We start from the raw sequence: 13,106 nt of genomic DNA on the forward strand, positions 1-13,106 counted from the left end.
GTCTTGGAGGCGAGGTGTTAATCCCGGATGAGTGCCCAGATGTGAAAAACAAGGTTCAGTCTCCTGTTAGGATTTAAAAGTTTAATAAAGGACAATAGGGGACAAAGACAATAAAGCAAAAGTCACAGCACTGGGTGCTTTGGTGCTCAGCCAAGAACACCCCTGTTATTGTGGAGACACCCTTTACATACCTGTCCTATTGCATCAGCATAATGCATATTCATAATCAATTATGCATATTCAAACTTTTACCAAAACTAGTTTACATGTTCCAGGAGCTGTTTAGCATGGCGCCTCCTTGGGTCCACCTTTTTAGAGCACACACATCTCTTGGCTGTGGTTTTAGTCAGTTTTTATTATCACCTCCAGAGGGGGCTTTGGTCCATGGTTTCCGCAGATGGTAGTTGCTGATAGTTGGCATGTCAGTAGCAGGGGTCTTCAACACACGGTGGTTGGATGTTATCCAACCAAGCAGACAGTTCAATTACCACAAGCATAACTACATTAGCTATTTTACTATTATGTCTAAGTTTAGTTAATGACAGAAATAAAGGCATAAGTTATTGTTATAAAACTACATCTTTAAAACAAAGCTACTTTAACATTATACATATAGCGTCCATTTTAATGTTTGTAGAAAGCCAATATTATAATGTGTATCTATCACACTACCACTGCCTCCCTTGGCACCTGCCACTCCCACTGGTTTCCCTGGATGTTGTTGTGGTTTGGGGCTTCCTGCCCTCTCTGCTGTCCCTGCAGACAGTGAAGCTGCTCCTGGAGCAGAGACCCTGAAAGGAGCAGAGCCTCTGCTGCCACACGCCCTCCCCCAGGGCCACCCCGCTGTCCCCTGCCTGTCTGCCCCACACAGAGCTCCAGTCACCCCCAGCTGGGGCTGCCCTGAACACAAAGGAGGCACAGAGCAGCACGGTCCAAATCAACTCCTTTATTAGCAGAGCCTGCAGGGGATGAGGCTGAAGCAGCCCTTCAGCAGCTCTCCAGGAGGGCTTGGCGCTCGCATTGCCAGCGGCATTGCAGCACCTGCACAGCCAAACTGCCCACACGTCCCTGGGGCAGTGCCAGATGGTGCCACCTTCTCCAGGGCACGGCTCCGGTGCCACCAGCCTGCCTGGACAGCACCAGCACTGCCCCGAGGGCCGCTGCGGAAGGTGCTGGCAGATGGGATTCTCCACATGGGGCATTCCAAAGGCTTTTGCTCAGCAGCGAGGCCAAGGGCAGGAGCAGCTCCTGCCAGGGCTGAGGGCTGAAGGGAAGGGTAGCAGCTCCAGGCAGCTGAGCAGGAGCGGCTGCCCTGGACAGAGACGGAGCACCTCCGAGCCAGGGAGTGGAAGCACTGCCTGAGCCATGGGGCTGTCGTGCCCCTGCTTTCCTGAGCCCAGAGACACAACAGCTCCTGCTGGGAGAACGGCCTCAGCTGATGCAGGAGGCTGCAATGAGGGAGGCAAGGATGATGCCCAAAAGCCAAGCAGCCCAGCTTGCAGCCAGCGTGGAGCTGCCCTCAGGCCTCACAGCCCTTTCTCCAAGCAGGACACCTCCTTGCTGCAGGAAAACTGCCTTTGGGGCAGTCCCTTCCTGTCTCACAGCAGCGGATCCAAGGGGGGCTTTGAGCACTGCCTTGCCCTTGCCCTGGCCTGCCGACTTCGGGTGGGGGAAGCCATGCAGACAGTCAATGTGATTGGTAGAGCAAACTTCATTTATTAGCAATACAGAGGCACTTATATAGTATTGAGTACAAGCTTATCAGTTCTTGATTGGTTTAAGCTTACAAAAGCGCATTCTTACTTCTACATAATTGGGTTAGATAAAAGACTACATTTGGCAAGCTTTATGTTTTGTCTTGAGAGATCAAAAACCTTCCTCCCTTCTCATGGTCAGTATATCTTATCAGCACAGGACTGTACCTCCTTAAAACTCCCTTTTTGTTGCCCCGGCCTGTTTCTCACACAGGCATTTCTCATGGAGGCTTTTTCTCATGCAGGCCTTTGCTTGAAGGCCTTTGCTTTGTACAGTTCTGTTATTGATTTGGTTTTATCAATAATCCATGTCCCTGATCCTCTAACCATTTTGCAACAATTCCCCTTTTTTCTTTTTGTAAAGGCAATATTTGATTGGCTACAGATGTAGTAACTTTGTATATCATCTTTTGCAAGCATTGGCATAGGCAAGGTAAGCACACTATTATTAATAATATTAGTAGTCTTACAGTAATCAAATGCTGCACAAGTGAAACTAGCCATGGTCTTAAACTTAGTGACTTTAACCATCTTTCTAAGCTGAGACGGTCTTCTTTCTGTAATTGTGTGGTTAATTAATGTAACTCACTTATCTGCTTGTAAATTAGGACAGAGTGGTCAGAAAGATTCATACAGCACGTACCTTAGAACTCTTCACAGCCGTGGCTGTGAGCTAGTAGTAGAAAATTAATTGCTACTTAATTTTGTAATATTGTATGTCTAACACTAGTAACATCTACGCTTAACTCATCAAGCATTTGCAAAGTTATGTTTAACTTATCCCTCTCCCAGCAAGCAAGTTTATGCAGAATAGCGTGAGCCCTGGCTGCTGAAGCACAAGTAAAAATATAGATGCTAGCCAAATTCACTGCCTTTACTCGATCTAAATGGGCAGACAGCTGATTGAAAATGTCCACTAATGCTCTTGTCTCAAGACAGTCAAAAAACAACTTTTCACTCTACTTCTGTGTTTGGTGTTATACCCAAAAATTTATGTAACTCTCCTTTTTAGTTTTGCCTTTGGAGAGGGTTCCCCGACACCCACCACAAGTCACTAGCAACCACCCAGGGCAGCTGTTACATTCGCCCAGGGTCTCGCTATTTCTCCTGCTACGGAGAGTGGTGGATCTGGCAAGTCCTCAGCTCCTTCACTCAGCCACGTCTGCAGCCTGTCCCAAGGCTTCTCAGGACGGAGGTCCCAGAGTTCCAGCTGTTGAAGCAGTGGCGTCACTTTCCTCAGGAGCTGATGCTGACCGCGCCTTCTCGCTTCGGGGTCCTGTATGCGTAGCATGGCACCACTTGCTGGGCACCCCTCTGGTCAGTGCTGTGGCGATGACTTGTCCCTGTTGTTGCAGGACATTCTGCAGTGTTGCAGTAAAGGCAGTTGTTTGAGATGACTGTTCTGAACGCCAGCACGTACGAGCATCTCGTCTACACCTGCTCCTTAGGGCAGCATAGCAAGAATTGTCTTAGCTTGCCTATTAGTATTTTCAAAGGCAAGTATTTGGAACATTTGCTCTTGGAGCTCTTCAGAGAGCTCAGTTGCATCCTTTAAGGCTGCTGACAACAAGGCTTTGTGGGCAAAAGTCTGTAACAACTGATGAATGACTACAGGCATGGTCAGCTGTGTTACTGTTGCCCCGTAAGCTCCGCTGCCAGTTAGCATGTCAGCTTGGAATGCATACAGTGGGTCTTGTGTGTCACTTTGATGTTTGCTAGCTTCTTCTTGTGCTAGCTGTTTCCACATTCGTTCCCAGAGCAGGAACTGTGAAGGGGTTAATAACAATTGTGCGATGCTGATGCAATCATTCAGACACAGAACATCTGCTGTAAAGATAGACTGCAGAATGCTTCGTGTAAATAAGTCAGCAAGCTTTTTGATTACTTCTTGCATCATTTCTTGGTGCTTCTCCCCCTCCCGAGGCTGACCCCCGGCAGCCCCGGCCGGCTCCGGCTCTGCAGGCGATGAAACCACAGAAGCTGCTTTGCATCCGGACGTTCCGCTGTTCGGCGGGGGGGGTTGCTCTCTGCCGCTTTCAGCTGGGCTTTAGGACCGCTCCGTTGCTCTGCCGCTTTCAGTCGGACACCAGGACTGCCTGTGTCTCCTTGGCCCGCCTGCGCCCCGCCCCTGGATCGGGCGGCTCTGCTTCTGCATTTGCGGCCATTTCTCTCTCAGACGTCGGAAGGGTAACTTCCTGCCCTGCTGAGTTCAGCAGCTCCTGCAGTGAGCGGACGGGTGCTGCTGTGCTTTTAATCGGTTTTCTCGCGGCCAGCCCGAAGGACCGTGCTACCCCGGACTCGGCTCCGGTCTCTGCCCGCCGCTCCATAAGGCCCCCGTCTGTTCCTTTCCCGGAGCTGCCACACCCAGTGCTGACACTCTCTAAAGCCTCTATGGCAGCTGTGGCCACTGCCCTCTCTGTTTTCATCTCTGTGAGAGTGCCAGTTACTGCTCTCCAGATTAACCCAAGAGCTTTTGCTTCTTTAGCTTTCATTTTAAACCATCTTGGATCAGCTAGTTCCTTACAAAGGTTTACTTCTTTAACTCCCCGCTTTTCTAAAAAGCGTAAAAATAAATCAAGGGTCACCTCTGTTTCCATATTTGCGTCCTACCGCATCTGCGTCTTACTGCAATCCCTGTCGACAGGATTTGTGCAGCCTTTTCCCAGGTTTGCCCTTGTCAGCCAATACGGCGGACCCCTGTGTCAGGTCAGTCCAGGCACAGATCAGACGCTTGCCTGCAGCTGCTGATCTTCTGCCCTCCAATTGCTGCTTATCGGTGCCACGTCGGTCCCCCACCTTAGTCAAGAAAACGAAGTCCCAGTCCCTGTTCGGGCGCCAAATGCTGACTTCGGGTGGGGGAAGCCATGCAGACAATCAATGTGATTGGTAGAGCAAGCTTTGTTTATTAGCAATACAGAGGCACTTATATAGTATTGAGTACAAGCTTATCAGTTCTTGATTGGTTTAAGCTTACAAAAGCGCATTCTTACTTCTACATAATTGGGTTAGATAAAAGACTACATTTGGCAAGCTTTATGTTTTGTCTTGAGAGATCAAAAGTCTTCCTCCCTTCTTTCTCATGGTCAGTATATCTTTTCAGCAGAGGACTGTACCTCCTTAAAACTCCCTTTTTGTTTCTCAGGCCTGTTTCTCACGCAGGCATTTCTCATGGAGGCTTTTTCTCATGCAGGCCTTTGCTTGAAGGCCTTTGCTTTGTACAGTTCTGTTATTGATTTGGTTTTATCAATAATCCATGTCCCTGATCCTCTAACCATTTTGCAACACTGGCCCTTGGGATCAGGCTTGGCCACAAGGCCGATTGACCCAGGGAAGGAGTTTGGTTTGACTCTAGGACAATGCAGAGGGAAGTGTTTATGGCAAGGAGGCAAAAGCATTCTGGCTTTATCATGAAGCGAGGGAGTTGCTGAGCGATGGCTGCAGTAACACACCTTATTTCACCAAATTTGGGAGCAATTAGATACCATTGGCTGCGTATGGCTTGAGAGTGTCATTGTTGTAACTGCATTTTTGTGGAGAGCCTGGTACAAAGTTCTTCTAAACTGCAAAGCCGTTGTGGTTCTTCCTTCCCATGGACGTGGCCTAACTCTTGTCCAGCTCGGACAGTGCTTCCTGCTTGGTAACTCTCTGCCACGCCTCAGGGATTTCTCCTTTGCCCTGAAATTTCCCATTGTACAAAGCTTCCAGCTGTGTCCTGAAATGAGACACAAACCATTTCCAGTACGCCTGCATGGATGGATCAGGAAGAATGTTCCATGTGGAGAAACGGGGTCCTGCATCCCGGTATCTCTTGTAGGTTATCCATTCACTGTCACCCACTCTGAATAAGGAGTCACTTGAAACAAGGCTGGAACAAATATCAATGACCAGGTGGTCCGTCTCATTCCACTTGGTTCCCACCAAAGCTCGTGGGCGATGGAAGACCAGCTGATGGTCTCCATCGTGATTCCGCATGGTGTTTGTGCAAACAGCCCCACAGAAGGGACACTGCTCCCAGCACCCCGAGAAATGCTCTGCCAGGATGGTGTGAGGCTGCCTTGCAAACGAGCTCATATCGGCATCAGCAAATTCTTTCCTGAGCCTGTCCCTCAGGTCATCCAGAGCTTCTGCCATGACACTGCTCAGGAACTCAATGTCTGTGACCTCCTGGTGCTCAATGCCCTTCAGGTCACTTCTGGGCAAGTTGATCACCTCTGTCAGTTCCCTGCAAAATTCATCCAGCCAAAGAGAGACTTTGTCTTCTCTGTCTTTTCTGTCATTGACAATTTTGGTTGAGAAGGAAACAGCTTTCAGGATGTTTCCATAGAGAAGATTAAGGGAGGAATCTAAAAACTTTTCCAGACTTCTGCTCCCATGTGAACAGTAACTCTGAACTCGTTTTCCAAGGTATCTCCGAAAAAACTCATCTGGACACTTAAGGTAACATTTGAAATACTCAAAATTTTCTTGTTCTGCCAGGTATCTCAGGATGGAGACTTCCAGATTGGCTCTGTTGCCCTGGAAATCTGGGAATTTGCCCTGCATGTCCTCAGCAATGGCTTTAGCTGTCCTCTCATAGACCGCCCGGTGAAGAGCTGGTTCAATCTTGTCACAAAGGAAAACAGCAAAAGTTGTGATAGAAGTGGCTCCTTGGCAGGAAATCTGGAAACATTGGAAGAAATTCTCTCTTGCTGTTCAGGTACACGACTGGGTCATTTGCCTTTTGGAACGCTTCATGCATGCCTTTAAACCTTTCTGCTGCCATTCTGCACAGATACAGAGACAAATCTATGCTGTACTCTCTGTTAAAAGTACATTTTGCATTGCTGGGGATGGAGTTCACACCTTCCTGTACTTCATTGAGTATTTCATGAATAAAATTTCGACTGTAATCCCGTTTCTCCTGTTCCTTCTTATCAATGTTTGCTCTCACACACGCTATGATGCTGTCTGTGATGTGCTGCAAGTTGATCACATCAGCATTGGAAACCCTCCTAGTAATGACACCAAAATGCTTTTTTTTCATGACGTGTTTCTCCATGTCAAAAGAAAATCCTCTGCCTTTGGGAAATGATGTGATCCTGGCATGTAAACCCGGTTCCTTAAAGTGCTCTAGAAGGACATCTTCGATTTCTGCATCGATATCCACCTGTTCCAGGGGAGGAGCAACACAGGAAACTTCAGCAATCCAATTGTTCCAGACAAAAATAAAGTTGTCTCTCAGTTCTCTCTCACTGAGGCTCTTCCCTTTCAGAGTCACAGCCAACTCCTTACTCTTTCTCAGGAGCTCGGCTTCATATTGCACCTTCCTTGCATCCAGTTTACTCTGCTCCTTCTGTAGCTCAATAAGATTCTCACATTTCTTTTTTGTTTCAAGAAGAAGAGCCTCTTTTAGTTCTTTCAGCTTCAGCTCTGTGTTTGATTTCCACTGGACCAGTGTCTCACAGTCTTTGTCCTCCCTGAAATACTTTTCCACTTCTTTCTCAATGGCATCACTTGTCTCTTGCACCTGCCCTTCAAGGTATTCTCTGGTGACGTTCTGCAAGTTCCCATTCCGAATTTTGTTGTCCAGTCTCATCTGCATGCCTAAGACGTGACTCCTCAGCCTCCAGGTCCACTGACTAAAGGCGCTTTCCAGTTTCCTGTACGCGGCAATCTCCAGGGAATTCTTGAAGCTGAAAACAAAGTTTTCATTCAGCAACGCATTCCAGAGGTCACCAATACGAACTTTCAGGCTCGAGAGCCTCAAAATGCTGCGCTGCGACTGCTTCTGGGCAGCCTGGAGGATTTTGCTCTTTAGTTGCTGGACGTTCTGGCTGTAGGTGGGGTTGGGTGGTGCCATCGGGGGGTTTCCTTCCCACAGCTGAGCAAAGTAGTGAATGTGGGTGTTCACATCAAAGCCGATGACATCGCTGAAGGAGGAGATGTCACAGAATTCCTGCTGGGCAGCTACCACAGTCATTTTATCCAGCTTTTCCTGCAAACGCCTTTGTCCTTCCATGTTCTGCTCCTTGGCAGTTGCTTCTCCCACGTTTTGGTGGACAAAGAGGCAGCTTGGGGAAAGATTGACTTTCTTCATCCTCAGGAAAGCCTGCACAGCAATCTGGAGAACATCTTGCATTTCTGATGGATTTTCTCCAAAGATATTGATCACAGTCAAGTTGCCAATGCCAATGACAAAGGTGGCCAGCTCGTTGTCATGGTTCAGGGAGTGTTTATTGGCCATCTCCATGGCACGAAGTCCCTCTGTGTCCACCACCAGCACAAAATCAAAGCCCAAGTCTTGCTGCAGCTCCTCGCCCACTGGGATGAGCTGCATAAAGGCTCCGCGGGTGCATCTCCCCGCGCTGACGTTGAACTGCAGACCAAACATGGCATTCAGCAGGGTGGACTTGCCTGTGCTCTGGATGCCGAGCACGGAGAGCACAAACACTCGTTTGTCCCCCAGCCTCTCAATTAAGCTGTCAAAGATTGCTCCCACCCAGCGCAAGGGCAGGTAAGAAGCATCCCCATCCATCAGCTCCACAGGATACCCCGAAACCATCAGATCTGCTGCAATCTCCGGCAGTTTGACAAAACTCTCATTCTTGGAGTTCATTACTTCCAGAGCTTCATAAATCTGCCCCACCTCTCTCAAGAGGTGCTCCAGGCCAATGGATGAATGGTTGATTTCATCAGAGAGTGCATCCAGCCGACTCTGCAGCTGAGCTTCCATGCTGGGTTTTTTCTTGCTTTTCTTTCTTGCCAGGACTTCAGACCATAACTCGTGATAGTCTCTCCTCAGTTCTTCAAGGCGACCGCAGGACAGCTCATCCATAAAGACCTTCATCCAGTGCAAGAAGTATTTCTTGGTATCTGCTGGCTGGGCCTGGAGAAAGCCAAGGAACGATTTCACCAGTGGATTCGGGGAGTCAGCTTGTTCAAGTTGCTTTCTTCTTAGTGCTTTCTTCTCATATTCGATTTGGCTGCGATGATGCTCAATGCTCTTGTTTCCCTTCTCCTGTAAGCGAGTGAGCTCTTTGTCCTTTTTGCACCACTGGTACCACAGTTTTCCTTGAAGGGGCAGGAGCTGGGATTTGATCTCAGACAGCTTCTCTTTCTTCAGAAGCTCCACCAGCTTCTTTGCCTTTGCTTTGGCTGTCAAACATGCAGGTTGATCTGCATCCACTATGAATCTGTGCTGGCGCGCTTTGTCCAGACAGGCCTCCAGGCTGAAACGTGGATGAGACCTTTCCAGGAGAGTCTGGATTGTTTCAGTCAGCTGGACGGCCAGTTCTGCTTCGTTTCTGTTCTTGATCCCTATTTTTATGTTTTTGCTGGCTTGTCCAGCTGCAACATTCTCTTTTTCCGTGAGAAGACAAACCAAAGGCCTTTGTGACTGCCACAAGCCCTGCAAAAGCTTTTTCCCCCTGTTGTCCATGTGCTCTGAATCGGATATGAGAGCCACGTTGACAGCAGATATCTCCTGCAGGAACTGCAGCTGTGCTCCATGATCCCTGGCATCTCCATGCAGGTTACAGAAAGCCACGCAGCACTCAAAGGTGTCATCAGGGCTTCCACGGGGGCAGTACCAGGTGATCTCCACCACCCCTTCCATCAGCAAACGCTCTCTGGTGCTGCCTCTGCAGTGGCGGTGGAAGAAAGTGTCGTGTTTGCGTTTGCTCAGCAGAGCGTTCAGGAGCTGAGACTTGGAAGAGGAGGCCGAGCTGCCAATGCGGATGAAGGACACAATGGGTGTCTGTGCCTGAAAGATGAGTTTGTTGTTGTAACTCTTTGTTCCGGCCTGCTTTCCTGACTTGTCTGCCTCTTTCCAGCTCCTTTGGATTTGGCTGAGGGCGTAGAGCGGGAACTCGATCTGTGAAGTGCACGGGTTGGGCACCAGCAGAGGCAGCGCCAGTTGGCAGAACGCCAGCTTGGTTGCAAGGGACTGTCTCAGGAAGTCATCAGCACAATGGAAAATGGCCATCTGCAGGTCCATGGGGTGCACACGGCTGTCCCTGCTTCCAGGTTCAGGGACTGCTTCCTTCAAATCATCAAGAAAGTTTTCAAAGGAGTCTGAAGGTTCGTCCTCTTGCTCTGTCATTTGTGGCACGGGTGCAAGTCCTGTATTGTTCTTATTCCTGCAAGTCAGGTACCTCACCTGGTAATCCACTGTGAGCAGCTTTTGCAAGAAGTAAAATGGCAGTTCCTTGTCCTTGCTGGGCTGGCTGTCCTGCAGAGATGTCTTGCAGATGGTGCGGAAATTTCCCATCCCCATTTTTCTTGGATAGTGACTTTTGAGTCCAAGGCGCTTGAGCAACTGGAGGAATTCCTGGTTTGCAATGGCTTCATTTGCTTGGGATTCGCTGCCGTCTGACTTGGACTGGGACTGACTGGGGGGCTCAGGTGTTGGAAAAGTGTCTTCCATGTCTCTGAGTATGTTCTGCATCCTCTGTTCATCCCATTTCTCATCCAAACACCCTCTGATCAAGGAATGCAAGTCCTGTTCCAGCCTCTCCCAGTCTTTGCCTCCACTGTGCTTTTGGAGGAGATTCTTGATCCGTGTGGACCACAAGCCTTGCATGTGATCTTCCATGAAAACTAAACGCTCCCTCTTCTGCTCAGGGGACAGCTCTTGACTTTCGGGTGTCACACTCAGACCCGTCAGCAGAAGGGAGGCCTCAGCTCTGTCGGCATCTTGCTCCTTCAGGTTCACGTACTCCTCACGTGCCGCTCCCATTTTCTTGGCCATGTACTGAATTTCTGGGTGTCCAAGGAGGTGTGGAAAAGTGCTGCTTTCCACGTCGTACCCTGTGCTGGTCGCAATCAAGAGCACCAACAGTTCCATGCCCTTCTCAGCCCGTTCCTGGAGAGACTGGAGCAAGGAATAAATGGCGAGGCTGGTGGTCAGGGTGGCTTCTATCTTTGCTTCATGAACAGCAGAAGCAGAGCTTCCTGGTGCATAGGTGACAGCATGGATGTGCTCCCTCATTTGCTGCAGTGTTTTGATGAGCTCTTCCAGCTCAGAGACTTTGGGAGGTCTGGGAAGCTGCTGCTCAGTCTGGAAGATCCATTGCATAATGAAGGAAGCCTCAGGGAAGTCCTTGACAGAGTAGATATGAGGATCCAGGAGGCTCCTCAACACTACCTTGATCGAGGTGGTGTTTTCTGGAGGTGACTCCTGGCAACTGCGCACGGTGTTCCCCAGGAAGTCCTGCAGGCCTTTGTCCGACAGGCACACATTGATCCACACACTGGGGTTCTTGGTTTTTGCATGCAGATCCTCTTTTAGATCCATCAGCATGAGCAGCTTCCTTTCATCCACCGTCACCTCCCAGCTCTTCACAGTGGCCATGAAATCTCTGGCCTCTTGCACTGCACTGTCCAGTTCCTCTCCAAAAATGGTGCCGACGCTCTGATTTGTCAGCGCTTTGTACGCAGCCCTGAGGGCTCTGCTCATCTGACTGACGGACTTAAAATCCCTGCTGTGATTGCACCGGATAACATCCCACACTGGGATCAGCTCAAAGCCGCGGTCGATAACGCACCACGTTGTGTTATCAGACACGAGCCCCGTTTTCCACTGAGGAAGAGAAGCTGTGTCTGGTGGGCCCCCTGTGTTGACCACGTAGAGCTGAATCGCTGTGTGGGAACTCTCTCCGGCTCTTCCCTGGATGGAAGCCTTGGAGCTGCTTTTGGAAACATCCAGGGTCCCTCCTACACTGGCCCCGAAGCCACCCCAGCTGGCCCTGACAAAGTTGTTCAGAGCTTCAGAGGTTTGTCGCTTCATCTCTTCCCGCTGCTCGGCTCGGAATCCTTCTGTAGACGCCTTCCACCAGAATATCCCCCCAAAGTGGAGGGGACCCTGGTTTATGTGGGACCCAAACCTGTTGAAGAAGTTCTCACACATCTTCAGCAGGGTGGGGCTGTCTTCTTCCTCAGTGAAGCTCAAAAGCTGCTCCATGTCTTGCAGCTCCTGCAGAGCCGCATCCGAGAGGCGAAGCTGATGCCTTTGGAAGTAGCAGGAAGCCAGAGGGATGTACTGGTACTTGGTGGTGCAAAAGTAGCTCTGCTCAGAGTGGGACTGGTGGATGTTCTGTGACTGTGAGGAGCTGCTGTGATCTACACCCGATTCCAGACAAACCACCCAGAATGCGGCTTTGGCAGAAACGCTGATGCTGAACCCCAGCTGCTCCATGGACTTGGTGAAATTGGATTCTGCCGCAGAGGAGGAGAACTCCTTCCTCTCAAGCAGCGATCCTTGCTCCGGACCAGAGAGCTGGAATCCCTCAGGAACCCTGAGGAGCTGCTCTCGCTTTGCCAGCACATCTTCAGGTCTGCTGGTTCTGTAGATGCCCTGCAGGGCCAGTCCCCCTGACGCGCGGCTCAGCACCTCCGTGTCGGGGATGTGCTCCGTCCTGCCTGCTGACAACTCCTGCTGCTCCAGCTGCTTGTGGATGCTCTCCAGCATATCCGCCAAGGGCTTCTTTGGCGATGGCCAGAACTCTTTTGGAATTTCCATGGCTTTCCACAGAGTCTCTGCTTTCTCTCTCAGAGCATCCTGGCTGTGGCTGCGGCTCTTGAGCATTTCTGTCAGATCATTTAGGGCTTGTTTGGCCACTTCTTGTCTCTGCTTTGTCTTCTCCAAGTGCTCCTTCTGCACCTCTTCAGTGGTTGTTTTGTCATCTTTTATTTTCAGGAGTTTCTGGAGTGCCTTTTTCTCCCAGGGGTGCCGTGCTGCACACTCCAGCTTGAGGTAGTCTTTATATTCCAGATGTTGCAGGGCTTCTCTACACTCGATTCCCAGATTCTGCAACACCTTGGGCACCCAGTATCCAGCATCCAGTCCTTCCTTCTGAAATGCCTTTGCCAGCTGTGCCTTGGCATCCCCCTCTTGCGTGTCCTCCTGCGAAGCCATGGCTGTGGAGGAAGAAAAGAGACTGTCCCTAAGCTGTGTTGTCAGAGGCCCCAGCCTCCTGGCAGAGGCTCTGCAGCAGCTGCGGCCCTGGGGATTGCTCCCACCCGGCTGCTGGAGCCCAGCCTGCGATGGCACAAGAGCCAGGGTCTCCTTCCCAGCACACTGGATGTGCCTGTTGCTTTCCTGTTTGCAGGATCAACCCTGAAGCTGAGTGTGTATCCCACAGACAACACAGACACACACACACAGACACACAGACACACACACACACAGACACACACAGAAACACACACAGACACACACAGACACACACACAGACACACACACAGACACACACACACAGACACACACAGAAACACACACAGACACAGACACACACAGACACACACAGACACACACAGACACACACAGACACACAGACACACACAGACACACACACACAGACACACACAGACACA

The 13,106-nt window shown here is 50.0% G+C and overlaps 1 protein-coding gene across 1 annotated transcript; it reads right to left on the bottom strand.

Annotated features, from left to right (window-relative positions):
• Positions 1-1,696: 1,696 nt before the first annotated feature.
• Positions 1,697-12,889, bottom strand: LOC121672622 (interferon-induced very large GTPase 1-like). Its single transcript, XM_042045348.1, is given in 2 exon segments — positions 1,697-6,432; positions 6,434-12,889. Coding segments are annotated over 2 exon segments (7,293 nt in total). The 5' UTR covers positions 12,649-12,889; the 3' UTR covers positions 1,697-5,354.
• Between the last annotated feature and the right edge of the window lie 217 nt (positions 12,890-13,106).

Source organism: Corvus kubaryi, unplaced genomic scaffold (assembly GCF_017639235.1).
Source record: "Corvus kubaryi isolate FWS band 111438036 unplaced genomic scaffold, C.kubaryi_AGA036_p1.0 63262, whole genome shotgun sequence".
Taxonomy (NCBI): Eukaryota; Metazoa; Chordata; class Aves; order Passeriformes; family Corvidae; genus Corvus; species Corvus kubaryi.